Below are 24,670 nucleotides of genomic sequence, written 5' to 3'. Positions count from 1 at the left end.
ATCTTTTGTGTGTTCAAGTGGTTGGTTTGTTTTCCAGAGTTGCTGTTATTTTTCATTGTTCTTTACTCCAGTGTTCTCAAAGCAAATACACAAGAAAATAAAAGCGCAGTTGGGTCATTAAAAACAGAGCTTTGGTGCTCCAAAAAGCACACAGCTTTGGGGATTTAAGAAATCTGTTAGACATTCCCAAAAGAGCTGGGAAATAGATGGACATATTTTTGTCTGGAAATCCTCATCTTTGCTTAGTTGAGCTGGTCTTCATATTGTTTTCGGAAGCAATCACCAGCAGGGAAAAACTCCCAGCACCGTTCTTGATACATTTTCCATACATAGGATTCCTGAAAGAAATACCATTTAAATAATTTAACTTGACTCAGTAAGTAAGCACCAAATATGACTTTTTTTTACTCATTTATATACTGCTTCACTGTTTTGATTCTGTGTATATCAGGTTATTGTATATCAATCTACAAAATCCTATTAATGATTTTGATCAATTTAGAGTAGCTTTTAGATTTTTGTGACCTAGTCAAAAAGCACTAGAGAAACATACAGAAGAGGACCAGATAGTATAGTTCTTATTGCACATCCAGGACCACCGTAAAGCCCAATTAAAGGTTGTCACAAGAGAAATACCAGGGTAAGCAGAACATTTTCTATCATAGAAATTTACCTGAATTTCTGCATCAGTCATTTCAAAACATGCCTGCACACAATACATAAACCAAAACGGCCTTTAAAGGTGTTTCTCAGAAGAGCAGTATTTTCTGAATCAGTGGTGGTTTTTTGGTTTTTTTGTTTCTGATTATTTTTTCAGGTAAGGCTCTGTCTCTAGGCAGTCTGGAGAATAGTAAAGCATATGACAGTTTATTTCCATTTTAATCACACCACTTAAATGTGGTTTTTATTATACAAATTCCTTGGTAGAAAGGACACATGTTACACAAGTTATAGAATCATAGAATTATTTAGGTTGAAAAAGACCTTTAAGATCATCGAGTCCAACCGTAAACCTAACACTGCCAAGTCCATCACTAAACCATGTCCCTAGAAGTTATGTAGTATGAAGTACCCTCAATTTTCAAATTATCAGCTAACAGTATCAAAACTGAATAGTTGGTAGAAAATATGGCTTAAGCAAATATAGTAGGACACACTGTATGCCAAGAAAAAAAGAAAATGCAAATAAAAAAGACTTTTCGAAAAATCTCATTTAATATGAAACTCTCAAATGACAAAAATAGCAAAGCAAATACATAAAATCTGATACTCGACAAGGCTGGGAAGATTTAGGCAAAGATTATGACTATAATTGCCCAGTATATATATCAGAGTTCAGAAAGAGTAAATTATATAGATTTATAGCAAATCAGCCCTCTGACTCAAATCTGTAGGGCTATATATATATGATGCTTTTCAGTTTTTTTGTTTCCTGACCTGCAACATGGGAACATTTGCTTAGTCAGCTGCAAGACTATCACTAGAAAAAAACAGTAGTCTATAAATTTGATATATTTTTATTACCGACTTTTAAGTATACTTAAAGGAAGTTGAAGGAAGCACCAGAAGTTTGAAAGAACAACAGCAAAGAAGAAACCTCCAGGGAAAACTTCTCTCACAAGTTTTACTTTAAATATATGCACAAGCTCTTTCATACGGACTTCGCCAGTAATGTAAAGGACAAAGACTATTAAAAAAGAATCAACAGGTAAAAATGAAGAGTGCTGCTTTCACAGGATGCTTAAATGTTCTGTTTCTCACTAATTTTGTATTTATATTTTGTGGAAGTAAAAATTTAAGAATAACAGGTCAGGTAACAAAACAGGAATAAAACGTACTACAGAATTGACAGTCAATCTAACATTAAGCAACCAAAGCCCTAAGAAGTGTTTAGAAGAATGAGAATTGAGTTACATACCATGTAGGGTGCTGTTCATTAGAATACTCTTCGTTTTACCAAGCATGAATGATTTTTATTTTAGAATCAGTCTTATTTAATAATTGTTGATATTCATAGAGTTATTCAACCTACCTGTCCTGTATGCTCTGTTTCATCTTTGTTAATAAGATACATCAGAAAAAACCTACAACCAAATAAACAGCTATTATGAATACAATATTTGGAAACATCAGGCAACTCACAGAAGGATGGATATTTTTCAGTATGTACAGTGATAATGCTGTTCATGGACTTACAAGTTCCAGAGTTCTATTTAGACACATTAAATATACTTTCCTGACATTGTTGACTTTCACTCATTGTTCAATGAATAGTATGCTAAAACGTAAGATTGAGTTTGAATTACAGTAAATAACAACTCAGTTTAAATGAAGATTTTCTAATCTGAAAATTGTAATAGACATTTTCTTGCCCATGAATACCAACTTGGAAGTAGACAGAGAACAGTCATTGGAACTTTTTTTCCCCCCTCTCCCCACAATGTATAGTGAATGCTGAAGATGATTTAGAGATTTCTCTTAATGAAATTACAGGTTGGGGATATTTTACTAGTGTATGTAACTCACAATCAACATGAGCAGAAAGGAACTTGTAATTTTAAAAATACATTAGTCTTGGGGTTTTGGGATATGAGACAGACACTGGGTGATTATTTCAAAATTTCACTCATCATAGACGTTCTCTCCAAACATATGTAAAAATATAAAATATGACCGTGCACAAAAATATCAAAAAACATTTCCTTAGGATGATGCACTTAGAGTAAGTATGCTATAGTATGTTATTTTGCTATTTGTGTAGTACTTTGTAAACAGGAACAAAATCCCACATGATGGTGCTTTTAATGTATTTTGTTTGCACAACCTGTTTTTCAGATGGAAGCTCTTTATAGGGATATTTGACTTTACAGTACCATTAATTTGTGCACATATAATGCTAGTTTATAGACACAAAGTCACAATCCATCCAGTGCTTCATATTGACAGCACTAGTATAAAATACACTTTGGCGCTGGATTTTCATATGTATTTGACAGGACAGGAACAGTATAATACAATGATTGTGGACCTGATAAATGGTTTTATTTCCAGATTTAAAATGACCAAGTTTAGTGGCCACTGACGTTCTGCTTGGATTTTCCAAAGGTCGACCTGATGCCTATGGTCTGATCCCTCCCCTCTCTAGCTCCTCATTCCAGTTCCCCCATCTCCCTTTGTCCCGGGTTCTCTTAGTCAGCCTCAGCACTCCACTCAGAATATTTTGCCTAATGTAAGTTTTCACTCATTTGCCTCACACCTTTCCTTCTGCACACTCTCCATCAGCCTCCCAGACCAGGTCATACTGTTCCTCTGTTCCTTACACAACACATTTAATTTTACAGTGCCTCCTCAACCACATATTAAGTTCCCGGTTTCCATCTCCTAGTTCACACAAATTTCATGTGTCACAATCAAGCTGGAAAAAAGGTAATGAAGTTTGTTCATTCTTTGCTCCCATCACTACAGAATTATATATTCAGACAGCATGAGTGCACATCAAAGCCACACAGTACTGACTCTTACTTATGCAAGAGAGCTAATCAGGTACTTGCAGAGGCTGCAAGGGTCATCAGTTAGCAAGGAGTTCATTTTTACTGTACTCACAAATAATTGGCCAAGTTGTGCTCCTGGAGCGTGTGTGTTTCAAAGCCATGGGGCACCGTATCGAAGTAGTCATTTCCTATTCCACAGATAAAGCACTTTGTCTAAAAGAAAGAATACAGAGCATTTCAACACTACAGGTAACCCTACTCCCCTTTGAGAAAAGGCCAATAAAAATGTAACAGTTTTCTTGAAAATGGCAAGGCATCATGTATACTATGTGCTGAACAAAAAGGCTTTTCTTTTAATGATTGGAGCTCAGCCCAAACACTTGAATAGAAGTTTAACTGCCTTCAGAATAGCATCTCTGTTTAAAAACAAAACAAAACAAACAAAAACAAAAACCCCCAAAAACCTTGCCAGCTGTAAGTGAACAGGTATCAGGAGAAAGAATGGCATACAATGGTCAAAACTCATTTTTTTTTCCTTTAGCACTGTAAGTAGCACTCACTGTAACATATGGCAATATTTACCTCAATGCCTGTTGTGCTTGTCCAGCTGAAACTGAATATGCTCCAAGTTTAGATTACAAAACACAGTTGGTTTGCAACACTCTTCTGAGTTCTTATAGTCAAATGACAGAATAGAAAACCACCAAGTACAGGATATTTTCATACATAGATTAACCAAGGAAAATTACATCTGAGATGAACTGTAACACAACAGTGTTAACACCCTGTGTCGGAAACCTCTAGTTTGAAGAGCCAAAAGACTTAAATAGCCACAGACATGTAATTCATTATAGTATACAGCAATGTACAAAGATTTTTCTTGTTTACAAAAATGAAGATACAGGTATTAACCTCAACTTTAAAAAGTCATGAGAAAATAAGCTGTTAGGCTTTTTGTCTGAATTTTTGTTAACTTATCACTAACAGCAAAAAAATGGCCATGCTTGATCTGGAGGTATTAAAAAAATCCATTAAAATTCACAAACAAATCCAAAATATGCTTGGAACAGAACATCAGTTTAGACAACCCGGGTTTCTGTCCCACACAGACAGACATGCAAGGTAGCACCTAGCACCTGACAGCACAGCACGCCTCTTTCACAGGAGGCAGCGAAGAGTGGTAAATGCTGTTCAGAACCTGGATGCTAGCAGAGTTTTCTCTTCACAAAATTGTCTAAAAAGAATTTTATCGGGTACTAACAGAACTATTTATGTAAGTAATCTAACTAATAGATTTTTAAAAAGGCAATTAAAAAAATCTCAGTTATTGGTTGCATCTATTGAACTGAGATGTGAGAGTAGAATCTCACACAGAACACTGGATGATATTGGACCATGTACAGAACTGTATCTTCCTCTTAGTTTAAAAAACTATCAACTAGCTAGGTCACATTTTGATTGAAAACAGATATTCATGAAACCTGAAAATAGGGTATGATTCAGCAATCAGATGTTCTTACCTCCATGTCTTCCTTAACTTGCTCTTGCTGATCTCTTAACTCACCAAAAGCATCAATAATTAAACCTAGGGTTCAAGTTAAAATGATAGTTAATGGTCAAGAACAGAATGTGATAAAGAATATTTGGAAATCCAGGAATAACTCTGACAAAGAATATTAAACGAGAATCTTGTGCAGAAATAATAGAAGCTAATATACATTCCAAAGATCACAAAAACAACTCAATATGTGAAGAAAAATGAGCAAGTCAAAGACAATGGCTACCAGTAACACGACTGGCAGTACTATTTGGAATTATAAAATGGGATAAGTAAACTTCTGTTTCAGTCACAGTGCTCTAATCTTGACTCAGTACATGAAGATGCATGTGGTTTTACAGTGATGGAGGCTTTACTATAGAAAGAATACTACTGTACGTTTAACAGAGTTCAGGAGTTTATTACATGGCAGATGCAGAGAGGCCCAGAGCTCTGTGCATCCCCTCTCATTACGATTGTCGTGTAGGACAAGGTTCCATTGTCAGAGCTCTATAGAAGTAGAGGGGTCATTTCAGGGAGACAGAAAAAGAAGAAAAACCACCACAGGCTCTATGGCTCAGATTATAAATGCTTTATGATTCTCCCTTCACTTACACCAATACAAATAAGGACTAACTCCACAATAATTATTGACACTACTGTGCTATAAAACTGATGAATACCAGATGATAATTATACTCAAAGCTTGACAGCTAAGGCCTCTATTCTCCAGCCATTCACAAAACTAAGAAACAAACAGTGTGAGATATGCTACTTCAGGCTATAAAAAATTTTGCACCCTCCCCAAACCCTTTAAAAAAACTTGTTGCTTGAGTAAGAGTTATAAACAATTTACCAAAAGCTCAGAGTCACCTTCTAAACTTCCTTGTAGGAAGTGAGAAAGCATCCTTACTTCTGTCAAAATCATCATAAATTAGCTAACTGTTAGCTGACAGAAAGCAATAAGGTATCATTATTTACAACAGCAACTGGACCGAGCAAAAATCATTACACTTTTTTCCAAAATCAAAAATATAATTCTGTTAACTTGTTCAAAATTTAATAGAAGATGATCTTCTGGGCATTCTTGACCTTTTGAAGGTGCAATATGTAAACACATGGGGCTTTTAAGTACTTTAGGTAATAACATTAAACATTATTAACACAAACATAATAGAAAAAAGCCTGACTTCCCAAAATTCAGTATCCACTATCCGGATTACAACAGCAAGCCACACTATCAGTCAAATAGTTTCACTCAAATACAGAAGCTAACCTGATGGCAGCTGACTTTCCATTGTCATTAACCAGGATATACTAAAGCTGTTTCATATCAAGCACCTTTCTTTACTCTTTGACATTGTTCAAATAAGCAAGCATCACACCAAACAGAGATTTTTATGTAAGAAAGGATTAAACCTCTTAAAGCTATGTTCCAATTTTCACACCACTACCACCAATCTGAAGATTTGACAGACAGTCGAGAACATTAGATGCTGGCAGGGGGAACACTGATAGCACCCACTACTGATTTTGTCCACATAAGCTCACAAAGGGTGGGTTATGCTGAAAGACGATTTTAAGGTATGCCACAAGATTTCTAATCACTTCTTTTGCTCATCACTTTCAGGAGGCTTTTAGAAGAGAGAGAACTGTAATGAGAAGATAGAAACTGTAGTGACACCACTATTCTCACAGCAAAGAACTTTAGAGCCTGTTGATTTTACAGAGACTAGGAAGAACAGTGTATGGATAAAAGCCAGCAGGGTGTGATTTACTGTATAAATCTGTGCTTCATGATCTGCCCTGGTGTCCTCATTAAATCTTAGGTGTGTGATTACTGTAGCACGAAGATCTTTGTACTGCTAGATAACGCCTTCAGTCTCACCATGGGTTACAAACATTACCTTGAATAATTGCAAGGAGGATGACAATCACAAAGAAGAAGAAAGTGATGTCAAAGATAATCCGATAGATTTCATATTCATCTCCTGCTGGATCCTCTATTTCATCGCCAATGCCTCCACCTGCACGTACTCCAACGTACATGTGAAACATGTAGCACTAGAAAACACAAAACAAAGGGATAGAAAGTTTGTCTTCAGCTAAAACTAAAAATATTGCAAATTCAGTAATTGGTAGAACTGGTCTATAGTCTAGCAACAATACTATGTCAAGTCATCTTTTTCTCCCCTTTGACGCTATGTACATTTCTGAGGGAGGTGAAATGCTGCTGTGCAGCTGAAGCTGCAGTATTTCATGTTCTGTCATTCCATAGCAGTTCAAAAAGATCAAAGGCTCAACTACCGTAAGCTCAGCAGGACACCATGATTCATGTACAATCATTTCAGTAATGTGCAAATAGGAAATACCATTACCACCACAGACATCTTCTTTTTCATTTTCCTACCTCAAAAGTTAATTACATTCCCCACCTGTGGTGTTTCAAACAAAAACCAAAAAAACCCATGAAACAAAACAAAGAACCTTTGAGAATGTTTGTGCAGAGTACAGGCTAATGATGGAAAAGGTCTGAGACTAATACTGTGAAACTGTGATCTGAAAAGTGGTATAATATGTCTCAGTGTAGTTATGTGGGATGTTGACAATGCAATCTTTCCAGTTTATCATGCCATAATTTAATAGAAAATTGTTATATCACTCTTAGAGGTCTGGAGCAGGGGATCGGTTCTTTAAGTAGCCTTGCAAACTACAGGTCCTTATCAAAAAGCAGTGATGACAATAACTAACTCCTAAAACCTAACCATACAAAAAAATCCTTTCTTTTATTTCTATGCCACACTTACCCCCAAAATCCCTCATGTAAGAAGCTGATATAGTAACATACAATGCTGAGTGGCCAGTGACTGAAAAATGTAACAATTTTTAGAGATAGTTTTTATTTCACCATTGAAATTCAATCATTAATTAATGAGTGAATGTAGTGTTAGTTATCTAAAAGTTTTAAAAGTTGTTTTTCGATTTCTAAAAATAAAAATATATTCACTGTACTTTTTTTTTAACATCACATTGCAAGTCTTACCACTTTTACAAAAGACAACCTTGATTTTACAGCATATTACATTTTATTCTAGTCATTCGTGTACAATATTATTGCCCTTTTTTAAGTGTGTTTTCAAAGAATTACAGAGCAGGTCAGGTCAGAAGGGACTTTGGGAGGTCTGTGGTCCAAATCCTGCTCCAAGCAGGGTCCACTATAAGCTCAAAGTTGCTCTGAGCTTTAGCCAGTCAGGTCGTTACAACCTCTAAGGATGGTGACTGCACAACCTCTCTGAGCAACGTGATCCACTGCTTGGCTCTCCTCAGTCAGAACACCTTTTTCCACATCACATCCATAGTGTCCTGCCATGCGCTGCTGTAAAAAGCCTGGATTTGTCTTCCCAATAACCTTTTTGCAAGCACTGGGGAGCTGCTCTTACGCTCCTCCCCCTGCCTCCAAGCTTTCTCTTCTCCAGGTCAAACAAGCCCAATTCCCTCAGCCTCTCCTCCCAGGGCAAGTGCTCCAGCAGCTGTCAATTTAGTGGTCCTCCACTGATCTATGCTCCAGTTTACCTATGATCTTTCTTGTACTGAATGTTCCAAACCGGACAAAAATATAGACATAGCTGTCTGCTTCCACAGTTTATCTAATTATTGAGCTTTTAAATGGTGTCAGTTCCCTGGAAGTGATTCATATTGCATAACATACTGAAATATATTTAACTTTGTTGTACATGATTGCTTTTAGAAGGGTATTAACAGCAACGCACCTTACAAATTCATCATGATTTAAGCTCCACCTACCATCCACAAATGCAAAGCTTGGCACTGTCTCAGTAAGTACAAAATAATTTTCAGTGGCTCTAAGCACAGGAGATATTTCAGTAACAGAATTGCCAATTGAAGATAATCATGGCAATTCATGCTAAGGGAAACTGACGGATTGCCAAGCTTAAACAAGCATTTCAGTACCTAAATTACTTATGAAAGTCCTTGCCTATAACTGACCCTGCTCCTGAATGGCCTGTACAACCTCAAGATTCAGAATTACTGCCCTTTAACGGACCCAGCTCAGCTTCACAGCTTGTAGCTGTTTTTCACTTTTTGAGAAACTATAGCAAAGAATACCATCACATTTCTTCTATTAATTTATAGATGTGTTTGTTTAATACACACAGGGTATATCTAGTTGTTAGGGATGTTCATTATATTTGGTCCACTGCCTTGAGTTCTAGTCTTTCCTGTTGCTCGCTAATGATACGACTGTATTGAATAGGAATTACAAGAAGGTCAGGACAAAAACATAACAGTTTAAGAAAAGAATCCCAAAAGCAAAGTAAGACTTACTGTTAGCATATCATCACATTTCATGTCTGGCATATCGCCATCTTCACTCTTGTTGTAGAACTTGCGGAAAAAATTGAATGCCACTACTGTATACAAGTATACTACTACTGCCAGTAATCCCACTGTTAGGACAAGCTGAAAGACAAAATTACAGAGTGGATATAACACCACCATGGAATTATGCTATACAAATTCCTTTGCAAAAAGAGAAGGAAAGTAACAATAATCTATATGTACTAGCAGAAGGAAAACTCTATTTACTTTTTCTCTGTATCTCTGTAATATTTGGTAATACACCTGCATATTTTCATGCAAAGATTGTGCATTGCACATGTTTTATTTTGAAGGAAAACTGTGCTTTTGAAACACAATTACAAAGGCAAATCTTCCAAAATCTTGTGTATACATATACAATCAAACAATCCATTAGAATCATATAAAACCCCCACAATCAGACAAAAACATCTGGAAGTTTACTACCTAATAGTGATACTATCACTATTCAATATCACCTATTACATATTGCAATATAGTATTTCTAGTAATTTACTACTGAAACATTTTTGTTTATATCTATGAAATCACATATGAAACAAACTGTTCGTAGGATTTTAATATCTACCTCAGAGAAGCAGCAATAAATACCCCACTGCTCAACTGCAGCATCATTAAAATTTTGCCTTGAGCTTTATGGAAAGCAGCTGGAAGTGAACCGCAGCATCCTGCAAATTGATATTTCACTTGCATAGCTGCCAGACCTAAAAAGTTCCTTATCATAAATAATGCCCACTTACTTCATATAAAATTTGCTAAAACTTCAGGACTATTTTTAAAAGGTAGAATACTTCACTTTTTTTCAGGTGCTGACTGATTTTTTTTCTTTTCTGTTCTTTTAAGAAATCAGAATTAAGAATTTAAGAAATTCTGCTCTTTAAAGAGCAAAGAATGCAGTATGTTGATTTCTGTAACTTTTCAAAACACAATTTTTGTTCCACAAATGAAACTTAAGTTTGCCACATAAATGAAAACAAATAGCAGTTTGTCAGGGTGAGTTCATACTTAAGAGTCTTCAATATGTCATGTGCTTCACCAGTTATTTTGAAATATAAACTGTGAGCATTTAAATGTGTATTACTTCTTAAAAAATGTTGACAAGGACAGTGCATTTGAAGGCAGAGTTAAATTAAATCAATCACCCTTTGCATTTATAAAAAATCATTGCTAAGGATGTTATGTTTCTCTAGTATCAAACTTGCTTAAAACAAAAGACCTGACAAATAACTTGCTCGTGATAAATTTTGAAATGGCACTTGCGACCAGACTTCTAAACCACCTACATTGTATAAAGTCAGAACTCAAGGTCTATGTTACCACAATAGCACGTAAGTATACACAACAGAGAAGACCTGTTTGTTATCATTCCCATGCCACTCGATTAACAATTATATTAGTTGCCTTGCTGGAAGATCTTCTAAGCAGACCAAGGATGGCTTTTTTATCATTAAAAATTGTTTACAATGGTCCTTTGAACTAGGAAGGCCATGACACTTGAGAAACTCTAAGTTTCAGGTTACATTAAGTGCCATTCCTACAATAGATCTCAGTAGATGAAAAGCGTTAGTTACTTTCTTGACTTAAATCAGAAACGCAATTTCAGACTTTATAGCTTCTTTAAGAAAAGATTTCTTACTATCAAAAACCTGACTTTCTCAAACAGTCCTCTAAAAGGAAGAGTAACTGGGTCTCAACTGGACCTTTCTTTAGATGAATCTTGAAAAAAATTTAAACAGCAACTTTATGACACAGTTGCTCCTAACAGCTAGAGACTGTCATACATCCTACTCCCATTTTCTTAAGCTTATAAACCCCACTGGCTAGTTTCTCCCCTGACCCAGGCTCTAAACTTCATGATAAAAGAGCCATTCTGCTGTTAATCTGCAGAGCAGCTGAATTAAGTCATGAAGTGATCTTTCCTGTTGTACTCCTTAAGTAAAAAAGCTGAAAAGAGGTGACAGTTGGTACCTGTTTGCCATTGTGGGTAACTGATGATAGGATAGTTCGTAATGTCTTGAATCCCATTGCAATGTCAAGAAGATGAGCAGCAAAGAAAAAGTTGTTGTAATGGCCAAGGACTGACATGGTCATGTACCACGCTAGGTAAAGGAAAGACTAACAGAAAAAACAAGTGTGTCATAAAATAAAACTCATGGCTACTATCTTTTACTTAATTCAAAACACTAAGGAAAGGTAGAAATTGCTTGAATGTGCTTTTCTTTAAATACAAAACAATTACTTTTTTTACGTAGAATTTGCTAGAGATCTTTGAGAATTTTCTCTTTGAGCAAAAATATTAAATCAGGAAATATAGAATTCACAAGGCATGGTCAAAATTTACATACTCTAAATTTTAATTTGTAAAAATTAATTCTGAAATTGCTAAACCCTTATTTGTTAATGTTGCTAATGTAAAAAAAAAATCTTATTTCAATTATTTTTTGTTTATGAATTTCTAGTTACATTGAAATTGTAAAGCCCTAAGATGGTTAATGAGAAATGAAAAGACTCTGCAAGCAACAAAAGGCATTTTGTAATTATTTCAAACTACTAAAACTTCTACTTAAACATGTAAATATTAAGTAGTTTACTAACTATTACTACAAGCATTAATTTCCTCTTTTCCTCTATCATTTAATTTTTATTGCCCTTAAAGACAAGTACGTATTTATAAGAGAAATCACAGTCCCTCCCTTAGAAAAAACCTAATCCTGAACAAATTCTTAACTCTTTACAGATCATGCTGTCTGTAGACCTGGAGACTTAACTCTTCCTTAATTCTTCTACTCTTCCTGTCTACAGTCAGGTCACACTTTGATTCTCTGGCAGTCCTAGTTCCAAAATCGTTTGTTCCCCAATCATTTTTTCCACCAGTAAAATAAGCTGAGTTAGGCAAGTGATAATCGTAAGACTCTTAATAATCACATGATGAGTGACTTCTTAAACTGCAAGGTATTTTAACAGTCTTGTTTATAATTCCTTTTTTGTTGTTTTTAAGGACTCATTTTTTCAAATGATTAAAATCATCAGCCTCCTTCTGTGTCACATCCTACTACCAGTTTCAGTGATACAAAACTTAGCAATTCCACATACATTAACTATATTGATCTAACTGTGCTCCAGGAGTATTCAGGTGTTCATAAAGTTTATGAACAACATGAAAAATGGCAATTAGGATTTATAAAGTCAGTTTTCTAATTCTACAGCACCGTACTTGCTTACTGTCCCTGAATAAAGCATATCAGAAGGGGGCCAGGAATTGACTGAGGTTCTACAGACTAATACCTATGTAACTGGGAAAAGATTTTGGCAATGTCTTTTTAAGCTTCCGCAATTTTCTTCATCTATGTAGTAAATTATATATAATCCAGAGCATTTCATACCTCTCTTTGAAGCACTTTTGTTTAACAAGTGTATGTTGCTTTTTAGAAGATTAATATATACATAAATATGTGTCTATATATATATACTGATAACTTACATTATCAGTGAAAACGACTCCTAATTTCCACATCTGATACTTAACATCAATGGAATTTAGCCTGTAAAAGTAAATTGCATTTTATATCAAAACACAATAGGAAAATATGCAACACAATCTGCAGGAGGTGTATTGTCATATAAACACAGGAGACAACAGCTGATCTATTTCTCCAAAAGCTGAAATACATCAGAACCTTGCTCTAATTCATACTTTTACTCTGGAATGGACCTGTCCAAAAAAAAAAGAGGCAGAAAAACAAATTAATAAATACTGGTTTGGATTCATCAGACCTAATGCTGATCAATGTCTACAAAGTTACCATATACAAGTGAAATGAACTGTCTTTATAAGCCATGGTGAAAAGGAGATTCTATTAAAAAAAAAAATCAACACACCAACCCCCCCCCCCCAAAATAAACCCTAAACATCGATGCCTAAAGTAGCTGTCAAAAAGATCAAAGAACTTGCACCCAAAAATGCCAATTCTTTACCATTAATTATGATACAATTAGATGACATTAAAGACAAAGTGAGGTGAAGTGAATCCCAGAGCTTTTGTCCTTTGCTTTTCCCACGGTTATCAGGAATAAATGTAAATGAAAAAGCAATGTATATTAAAAGCTTTTGCAGGAAAGGACCTGGGGTTCTTGATGGACTGCAAGTTGAACATAAGCCAGCAATGCACCCTCACGGCGAAGAAGGCTAATGGTACCCTGCGCTCCATGAGGAGCAGCGTCGCCAGCAGGTGGAGGGAAGTGATCCTTCCCTTCTAACTCAGCCCTTGTAAGGCCACACCGGGAGCGCTAGGTCCAGGTCTGGGCTCCCAGTTCCTTCCACAATTTTTGTTGCTTTGTTATATTAGCCACCTAGCCTCTTCTATTGCTCTCCCTTCTTCAGCAAACTTTTATGTTGTATCGGCTGATATTGTAAACTTTTCTCTCCAAACGCTTCCCTTACATTTCTTTAATTAATACCTTTAGGTATTCTCCTCTTACTCTATCAACACAAATAAATGCCTCAACTTTAGGGTACATTTTTTGCAGTAGAAGTAAACCCATTAATTTGCTTGAAGCATTTTTTTTTTCTCTATAGAGAAGTGATACAACTAACTTAAAAAGGATGTATACCATTTTTGCTTGTAACCGTATCTTGTCCTCTCTATTTACTGATTTTTTCTTTCTGGAAAGGTTTGGATCATCTGTATTATATTGACAAAAAAAATTTTAAACCTAGATCACAATTCAGGAACAAATATAAATAATTGCATGAAAAATGTCATCTGTCCTACTTTTATCCTTAAAATGTGAGTGAATTCAGTATTCCTGAACGAGAAGAGATGCTGACAGTAGACATAAGCAAGTAGAAATAATGCTGGCAGATGTGATACACCCGACATATATGAAAGCACATAGTACTTGTGTGACAGATGTTTATATGGAATTATCTGAGGCCTTAGATGGAATACCAAGCATTAAACACTAGTCTATCAAGGCTCTATTTCCAAAATTCTTACTTGTATAGCCAGAGCCACTAACCACATAGAAGTAACAGTTTTATTTGAATATTACACTCCCAAGGAATATTTTGCCATCAAAATTACAAATTCCTACTTGTATTACATGCAACAGTATTTACTCTTTAATACAACCAATAACTAACACCACTTCTAGACATAAAACTAAAAGGCAAAAGACTCAAGTTGAGCCTTCTGTATAATAGCATAAACACTACATAGTGTGTTTATACACAGCATAAGTGGAGCTACTATAAAAGAAAAACAGCATTAGATCAAGGCCTCTAGCCCAAATAGTCTACAGCCTATTTTAATTAAGAATTCCTTTTCCTTTCTGAAGCATGTTAGTCTACTTCAACAAAAAAGGAAAAGCAGAGGAAATGTAGTAGAAGTTTTCTGATTTATTAAAGATTTTACCCTTGCTCTCAAATTTACACACGGACAATCTTTCATACATACATTTTACTTCTATGCAGAAAACTTTTACAAGATAGAGTAACTCATTTAGAGTCAATTTTTTTACCCTTTATTCACAGTAAACTATACTTTTCTGCCTTCAGTGAACTTTCACAGGACTACAGATTTAGCTCAGAGCGGGTAAAAGAGCACAGTTGTACTATTAATGCTCTGTAAAGACAAAAATAACATAAGCATAGAGACTAAGGGTGAATTCTAGAGTCTATTACCTAGTTAAGATTCAACAGACTTTAATTTTCTTTTTTACCATTTCATTTGTTGGTTTTGTTGGTTGGTTTTTTTTTTTTTTTACCTATGCAAAGGCAACACAACAAATTACTACGTTAACAATTCTAAAACTTCTCATAAGGCGACATGAAATGTTTTTAAAGAATGAGAGTTGATCACAGTTTACTAGGCATATTGATGGCACAGTCATTGGTTTTGCTTCATTATTCCTTTCATGGTAGACAGCAGCTCTGTAGAAATTAAAGCCTAAGGTTTCACCTGAGTTTCTTCCATGGTCACCAGGTGACATTTACTGTCTGATTGGGATTGCAGGCATGATATTTGTATAACAAACAAACTACTTACACTAGAGGAAAAAAAAGCTGCAAGTTTTTTTCTAACAGGCTTTCAAGTTTACAAGGATGGAAAGATGCATCCATAACAAAATTCACATTCATATCTTGAAAGAAATTATTAGAATCATGCCAGTCTCAAAGGTCCCAGATGAAACCAGGACAGTCCCCAAACTGTGCTATACTCCAGATACCATAGAGAACTCAAAAATAAATCTAGCATGCTGTCATTTCACCAAAGCTAGGAATGCTTCTTGAACAATCAAATGGCTTGTCCAACAACAGTCTAGCACAGCTAAGAGCTGGTGATACCATCTTATAACCCCAAGTTATAACAAAATTTTCTAGCCCCAAATGTGATCTATTAAAGAAATGAAAATTTATAGAAAACTCTGTCCTACAGCAAGAAAGAAAAAAAAACAAAAGGTCAAAAATGTTAAGAATAGTTTATCATTCAAATACTGTTCAATAATATATTCAGGTGGTAAAATGAATCAAAACCTCTTGAAATTTATTTCTGAAAATATTACTGTAGCAAGTTAATTTCTTACTTTATTCTGACCCAATACCACTCACTTCTAGTGTCAGGCATATTCTTGTGACTACATTCCACCTATTCATATTTGTCTTACATATGAAACACTACAGACAGGACTGCTTATCGGCAGGCAGGACACTTTCATGAAGTTTCCCTTGGAATATCATTATTTAGTATTATATTGTATGAATTTCCCAGTCTGAATGAATTTTTATTTTATTTCTTTCTGCACCATTGAACAGGTTGTCATACAGGTTGTACTGTTGTTGTAGTACTCGAGTTTAGCGATGGTCAACAATGGCACAGTGTGAGAATGCACAAGGTGAATAAATAATAGGAAAATTGTGAGAAATTGCCTGGATTAGGTTCGGCTGTAACTTGCACTAGTATTTCATCACCTTCAACAACACCCAGACTTTTTACAGCTTCTTTCTTAAGGCCTACTGAATTGAGCTGTTCCAAATATAATGTAGTACCTTTTCAAAAGTTATTTTTCCCCCTTAAAAAAAAAAAAATCCTCAGGCAATCAAATGATACTGATGTTAACCGGAATCAGAAAATTCTGAACTTTTCAGCCTGAATCATTTTAATGTTTGTACATTAAGATTCCCAAGTAAATAATCAAAGGAGGAGGTATCTTACACTAGCATCCATAAGTGGAAAGGCTTGAAGTTGAGTTTCCCACATATGCATCATTCCTCAAGGGAACAGGCTGTGAATTTGGACATTATACATTAATGGTAACTATGCCTAGCTCTCAACCATGAAAGCTGAAGCCACCACCCATTTGCAGATAGACACTTCTATGTGGACAAATAGGCACATCCACAGGTTTGTAAATCCTGTGGTGACATCATATCAGGTACAAATCTCGGGACTTCAGGAGTAGGAGCTACCTTAAACAAAATCCCTTACTTTTTCACCAGCCATTATGGGCAAGAGGCAGGCTGTCACATGAGAGAAAAGTCTACCAGTTTATCAGAGACAATACTGTTCTCCAAGATACTATACTACTAACAAGGGGGTTACCTACTCCAGAATCACAGAACCACCAAGGTTCAAGATCATCAAGTCCAACCATTAATCCAGCACCACCGTGCCCCCTAAACCATGTCCTGAAGCACCACATCCACATGTTTTTTGAACACTTCCAGAGACGGTGACGCCACCATCTCCCTGGGCAGCCTGTTCCAATGCTTGACCACTCTCTCAGTAAAGAAATTTTTCCTAATATCCAATCTAAACCTCCCCTGGCACCACTTGAGGTTGTTTCCTCTCGTCCTATCACTAGTTACCTGGGAGAAGACACCAACACCCTCGTCGCCACAACACTCTTTCAGGTAGTTGTAGAGAGCGATAAGGTCTCCCCTCAGCCGCCTCTTCTCCAGACTGAACACCCCCAGTTCCCTCAGCCACTCCCCATAAGACTTGTGCTCTGCAGAGCCCTCCTACCCTCCAGCAGATCAACACTCTCACCCAGCTCGGTGTCATCTGCAAATTTACGGAGGGAGCACTCAATCTCCTCATCCAGATCATCAATAAAGATATTGAATAAGACCAGCCCCAGAACCGAGCCCTGGGGAACACCGCTTGTGACCAGCTGCCAGCCAGATTTAACGCCATTCACCACAACTCTCTGGGCTCAGCCGTCCAGCCAGTTCCTCACTCAGTGAAGAGTAAACCTGTCTAAGCCACGAGCCGCCAGTTTCTCCAGGAGAATGCTGTGGGAGACGCTGTCAAAGGCTTTACTAAAGTCCAGGTAGACAACGTCCACTGCCTTTCCCTCATCCACTAGGCGGGTCACCTGGTCATAGAAGGAGATCAGGTTGGTCAAGCAGGACCTGCCTTTCATGAACCCATGCTGGCTGGGCCTGATCCCTTGGTTGTCCTGCACATGCCCTGTGAGCACTCTCAAGACCAACCGCTCCATGATCTTCCCCGGTACAGAGGTCAGGCTGACAGGCTTGTAGTTCCCAGGATCCCCCATTCTGGCCTTTCTCGTAGATGGGCGTCACATTGGCAAGCCTCCAGTCTTCTGGGACCTCCCCTGTTAACCAGGACTGCTGATAAATGATGGAGAGTGGCTTGGTAAGCTCCTCCGCCAGCTCTCTCAGTACTCTCGGGTGGATCCCATCAGGATTTGTGGGTGTCCAGGTGGCTTAACATGTCCTTAACTGCTTCCTCCTGGATTATGGGCGGGTTATTGTGCTCTCCATCCCTGTCTTCCAGCTCAGGGGGCTGAATATCCTGTGGATACCTGGACTGGCTATTAAAGACTGAGGCAAAGAAGGCATTAAGTACCTCAGCCTTGTCCTCGGCCTTGGAGACAATGTTCCCCACCATATTCAGTAAGGGATAGAGATTCTCCTTGCCTCTCTTTTTGTTGTTAATATATTTGTAGAAGCATTTTTTATTATCCTTTGCAAGTGTGGCCAGACTGAGCTCTAGCTGGGCTTTTGTCTTTCTAATTTTGTCCCTGCTTGACCTAACGAGATCCTTGTATTCTTCGTGAGTTGCCTGCTCCTTCTTCCAGAGATGATAAAACTCTCCTCTTTTCCCTGAGTCCCAGCAAAATCTCCCTGTTCAGCCAGGCCGGTCGCCTTACCCGCCAGCTCTTCTTACAGCACATGGGGACCGTTTGCTCCTGCGCCTTTAAGATTTCCTTCTTGAAGACTGTCCAGCCTTCCTCGACCTCTTTGTCCTTCAGGACTGTCTCCCAAAGGACCCTCTCAACCAGTGACCTGAACAGACCAATGTCTGCCCTCCAGAAGTCCATGGTAGCAGTTTTGCTGACCCCTCTCCTTACTTCGCTCACAATTGAGAATTCTATCATGTCGTGGTTGCTAAGACCAAGACGGCCTCCAACCACCACACCTCTCACCAGTCCTTCTCTGTAAACAGCAGGTCCAGCAAGGCACCTGCCCTGGTGGGCTTACCCACCAGCTGTGCCAGGAACTCACCAGCTGTGTCTAAATGTTTTGAATCTTTTGAAAACCTAGATTATTGTTTCTCATGACAAGGAAGAATAAGACTTTTAACCCCTTTCACATTCTGAGGCCAACTGGACATTTTTATATATTTATGGATAAATTTTTATACATTCTATGTATAATGTGTACATTCTTTGTACATTTTACATTTATGATATAGTTTATCTTCTCATCAAAGTATGAAAACTTCACAGCTTCCATGAGAAAATTATTTACATTTTTCTCTTCTTGAAAGGGGAAGAATTAATCTACCACGTGAGCATTCAACAGAAGCCCTGTTTATTTTGCCCCAAATTAGCCTTATGTCACTGATTGCTGCAGATGCTTGAGCCTCAGCTGCCTCTTCTATTGACTCCAACTAGACTAATGACCACAGAACAAACAGCAGTTAGGAAGGCAAAAGGGACTGAAAAGTAATCCTCACTATGACACCTCTGACAAATAACTTTCATCTTTGTGTCTTTCATATTATTCTCTCAAATGTATTCCATCTATGCTGCAGCTAGTTTAACACCATCCACCCCAGAAGGGAAACGTATTCAATGGGAAAACACTGCACTGTCTCAATCCCATTGTGCAAATTTTAACTGTCTTTACTGTCTAATCTACAGCAAAGCTCCAACTGCATCATCCTCCTTAGTTGGTTATATTTAAATAATACCACAATGTCTTTAAATAATTATTTAAATATTTACTTACATATTTTCAAATTTAAATATATACACCCATAAAAAACACTCAAGAGTGAATCCACAAGCTGAATGGCTCTTCCAGAGTTAAAATCTAACAGTGCACTGAGAATTTTTTAATGCAGTGTATCAGTGGGATAAGCAGGAGCTTCTGAAGGGGCACGGTCACTTCCATGTAGAGTGCTCTGAGTCCCTTGCAGAAAGACAGATGGAAGGGAATCCCAGGTTATTTGCCCACAGGAAAGGGGAAGAAACAGGAGGAACTAGGGGTCAAGGAGACAGAAGAAAAACCTGATCCATTTGTATTGGGAATGGAAATACTACATGCTGCATTTCCCTTCTGTGCTGAGAGACATAAGTATCTGGCCTGGCCTCCGTCTGGGCCACCTCCTGCTGGCACATGCAGAAGCAGAAGCGCTGGAGCTGGGATCTGCACCAGGTCGTATCATTCTCCATTTTTTTGCCTAAAAGTGGTGCAGTAAGTGTTCAACTCCACTTTTCCCACCTCTCTCTTCATTGCACTGTAAATATATTTCAGATGTTGAATCTGGAATATGCCTGTTTTAGTAGCTTTATAGTGTTCATTTTTGAAACTGGTAAAAAGTGGATACATGTACCTTCCGAAGCACATGAATTTTATGTGAATGGTGGTTTATCTTCCCACAGCATATTCATCTGTTATAAGCACAGAATGATTTATCCAGGGAGAACATGAAGGATGGATGTGGTTGTAATTTAGTTCTTTTTTAACTTATATAACACTGAGTAGATGTTAGAGATGTAACAAAAAACTGTCATCATTCAGGCCTGATTCCAAAATTAAGTATTTCATCAGCCTTCTCCAACTGCTTCGTTCTGACCTGTTTTTTCAAGAGTATTCACAGAAACATTATTTCAAATTTGTTCCTAGATATGAGTCATGAGCACACAGGGAAAGGAAAGTAGTTTCATTTTCTCTTTATATCAATAAGTAATAAAAATAATTATTTTTTTTCTAAACTCAAGTGTGGGTCCTACTATAATCCAGCAGCAAAACAGTAGGTAAGAAAGTATTCTGGAAAGTACTCCTGCCACAATGTTAAATTTTATTTGGTATTGTAATGCCACAGAGTCCTTGGGCCTGCTGACTGATTTTTTAGATGGACTCCAGGTTTATTTATCCATCTTTAGAGAAGATGTATATGGGTATTAAAGAACCATCTTTACAAAATCAGTCCCTGCTTCAATGCAGTTCCAATCTACTAGAGGTCCCACCGTCTACTTCATATAATCCTGGCAAATCCATTGATAAAATGATGTTTTTGAAGAAAGCTGTAGACAAACTCTTACATTAGAATCTCTGTAGCATTAACAGTCCATCTGTTAAAACATATTCTATCTGAGTATCTTTTTTTATAATGCAAAACTGGAAAAAACATTTTTGCAGTGTTTTACAAAAACTGAGGATGTCCCTTCCCTAAGAAGGAAAATTAATGCAATTACACTGAATGTCTAGGGGATCTTTTTCAGGACTGTCTCTCAGATGACAGGCAAATACACAGTTTCGGGAAAACAAATTATAGAAAGATGTGAAGAGTAATCATCCAACTTCCTAGATTTTACTGGTCACTATCACTTAAATTTATTCCATCATTTCTTTATAATCAGAACACACAGGGCCGATTTTGCCCTTTCTTTCCGGCTGAGCTGACCTGTGAACTGAGAGAGAACTATGAAAAGGAGTTTCCAAGCCCAGTTGTACTGACACTATCAAAACTGTGGGAATGTGATGCATTCAAGCAGCTGCACACTAAGCTATATCTTCATACATAAATAAGCGGAGTCCTGCATATATGTTGTCTATAATAAAATAAATTCACTATATCATTCAACTTAAGAATTTATTTATCTTATAGAGCTATAAAGTTATCATAAAAAAGCAACAAAAAAATTCAAAACTGAATGATAAACCTTCAATGGTTGATTTTAACTAAAAAAAAACCCGAAACAAACAAACAAAAAAAACAACAAACAAACAAAATAATCACACAAACAAACCAGAAGCAAATGCTTACACAGCAGATAAGGAGCTATCCTTCTTTGGTTTCTTCTTTTCTCGAGCATCACTAAAATCGAGAGCAGCTTTGTCCATTCCTAGTAACTCACTGATCCTGTCACGGCCATAGAACTCACCATACTTATCCATGACCTAGGAGGAATATTCAAGGGCATCAGTTGGGTAGACCAGATGGTTTTAGCCTGGTTTCTGAAGATAAGAGGTTTAACATACATCATCTTTTTCATCTGTTTGTTTCCATCTGTCTATCATATCAGTCAGTAATATTTTTTTTTTTTCTGCTCAATTGCAATCAATTTGCTAGAAGCAAGAGGTGGGTGTCAAAGATAAATTACTCATTTAATAAAAACAGGAAGAGGAAAGCAACCCAGCAGGAGGAGAATAAATCAGTTTCATCACCGACAGTAAAAAAATACACTGTGAGGTCACATGGGAAAGAGATGTTTTGAATATCCTAGCTATGTGAAAAGCTCGGTTAAAATAAGATTTCTCAAAGACAGTATTTGACCCTTACTAGGTATTCCTTCTAAGAAAAAAAAAAAGATAATTATTTTGTTTAAAAAGGTTATGATCTTATTTCTGTAATTTAGATCTCAGTTTTGTTAGTTATGCAATGAAACACATTCCTACATAGAATATGTAGGAATCAAAAGATCTTGAACAGAGGGTTACAGCTAAAAATTATTTTCAGTGAATTCAAACTATCCCCCATCTCCCTTACAAAACTTAACATGTTTCATAAGAAACTTTCCTGGAAATGAACTTTTACTTGCTCTTATTTTCACTGAACAGACAGTTGCTTCCTAAATATTATCTGTTTCTTCTTATTTTCAAAACAAACTCAAAAAAATACAAATTTTTGGATAAAAAGATCATAACTGAATTACTCCTGCAGGTGAGGTGGTATTTTACCAGCTTTCTAATAAGCAATGCTTTAAATCTTTATTGATATTTTTGCAGATTTTTAGAAACAAGCCTTTTTTGTCACATGCCTGAAAACAGTGCTTCATGACTGCGGATCATTCACTAGGCTGGGGATTTAAATATATTTATATATAAATATATGTAAAAGAAAACATTCTTTGCAAAATACTGTATTTCAAGGCACTTAAATCTATGCAGAGCAGTTCCTCAGCCAAAGATAAAGTAACAAACCTTCCACACAACTTAAACCCATGCTATTTCAATAGGAATCCTCCTTGACCTACTACACTGACAGAATCAACGCAGAATTTTATTTCTTTTCTTGAGTACCCTGTGCAAGCTACTCTCTCCTCTTTGCTTAGATAGACAGACAGAAATATGTATCTAACAACTTCAAATAAGCAAAAAAGTACTTTCAACAGCAAAATGAATACACAACTCAAAGCATTTTTTAGGCACTTTGACCTAAAACTGTTATGAAGCAAAAGAGCCACTATTATTTAAAAAGATGTTTCCAAAAGTGCAAGTCAAAATTGGCGTTAAATGGTGTGAAGGAGAGGTAAATATGACCCAACAACATAAACAGCCTCTTTCTCAATTGTGACCAAATGTACTAGGAAGATTATTCTTGTTGTAAGCAATGGTACATAGACAAAATTTATTTTCTAAGAGCAAGCTGAGAAAACATTTGACATAACCTTCATAAGAAATGAACTTCAACAGTCTGTGCTGCTTATGGAAGACTATTTTTGAGAGAGAGATTGTTAGGTTATATGATAAAAGCTCATCTGCACACCCACAAAGGACCATAGAGAGACAATGGTTGGGGGAGAGTCCAAAGAATATGCCCAGCTACTCCCAGGCCCATCACAGGAGCCACCAGCCCATTAAAAGCCCATCTCCTCAAGTCTAGAGGAGCATAGGAGCACAAGGGCAGGCAGTAACCCAAATTACAGACTCTCCATGAATGGACATCCTGCCTGGTCCCTCCCAAGGCCATCCCAGGAATGCCTCAACTCCAGTGTCCAGGTATGAAACCCATCAAGATAAGTCACCGGGAGTAGCTCAGCAGATCACCTTTCAGACTAAGAGGGTTATTGGCAAGGGATGTGGAATACATTATGGGATGGTGAAAGAAAAGCATTTGGGGATTACACAGAAATTATTATTGGATGTTATGGGGAGGAAGCAAAGGTAGGAAAAGGGATGGACTGAGGTGATTTGGGGAGGAACAAGTGTGAGAAAATAGAGTGGTAAGGGGCAAAAAGGGCTGGATGCATGTATATAGTTTGCTGGTCAGTAGAGTTTTCTGACTATGCCCTGTGTCTAAACATCTCAATCTGTCCTATCTTCTTATTATATTCCTATCTAACTCTCTCCTGGGTGAGGGACTCTATTCTGTGGACATGGAGGTGAATACATAAATACACACAGACAAAACAATTTACATATGTTGCAATATACATACAAGTGTACACAGAATTCTCCACAGAATTTCAAGAATGTATTTGAATTCCTGTTCTGTACAACAAGCTGTATGTAGAAAAAGTTTCAAAGAATAACTACCCAAACCACACAAAAGTAGTTGTAAGCACGAGGTAAGGAATTCTGTGTATTTTAAAATGGTAAATACAGAAATCTTCACTGAATCAAAGTTATATGTAGAAGTGTAGTCCACATTTCTTAAAACATGAAAATAAACATCCATTAAAACTTCATATATATTTTTAAAAGTAAGCTTTACCTTTCTTTTCACAAATTTGTCCCAATAGTTATTTGGAAAAGACCTGAAAAACACAGATAAACAAGATTACATTTTAGAAAATCATGACAAGATGCAGTAGCTACTAAGACGTCATAAAACTTACATATGGATTTTGTTTCTAAGAGGATCTTTGTCGTTGCTATTGCCAGCTAGTCATTTGTGAAGTCACTGGAATGAAAACTGTCAAGTGGCATTCAGCCTACCACGTTAATGTGGCTGGGAAAGAGTGGCAGAGCAGATGCCTG

The 24,670-nt window shown here is 36.8% G+C and overlaps 1 protein-coding gene across 1 annotated transcript in view; it reads right to left on the bottom strand.

Moving 5' to 3' along the window:
* Positions 1-242: 242 nt before the first annotated feature.
* The window catches only part of RYR2 (ryanodine receptor 2), a gene marked incomplete at both ends in the record, with an annotated part of 428,112 nt that continues 403,684 nt past the window's right edge, over positions 243-24,670 (bottom strand). Inside the window, 10 exons of the mRNA XM_081998040.1 lie at positions 243-338; positions 2,033-2,084; positions 3,604-3,704; positions 5,012-5,076; positions 6,936-7,092; positions 9,376-9,510; positions 11,398-11,544; positions 12,911-12,971; positions 21,735-21,868; positions 24,405-24,447. Of these exons, the coding sequence (XP_081854166.1) occupies positions 243-338; positions 2,033-2,084; positions 3,604-3,704; positions 5,012-5,076; positions 6,936-7,092; positions 9,376-9,510; positions 11,398-11,544; positions 12,911-12,971; positions 21,735-21,868; positions 24,405-24,447 (991 nt within the window). The remainder of the gene's footprint in view (positions 339-2,032; positions 2,085-3,603; positions 3,705-5,011; positions 5,077-6,935; positions 7,093-9,375; positions 9,511-11,397; positions 11,545-12,910; positions 12,972-21,734; positions 21,869-24,404; positions 24,448-24,670) is intronic.

Source organism: Phaethon aethereus, assembly GCF_964289735.1.
Source record: "Phaethon aethereus genome assembly, chromosome: 3".
NCBI classification, from domain to species: Eukaryota; Metazoa; Chordata; class Aves; order Phaethontiformes; family Phaethontidae; genus Phaethon; species Phaethon aethereus.
The sequence above is the reverse complement of the archived record's forward strand: the minus strand, read 5'-3'. Positions and strand labels throughout refer to the sequence as shown.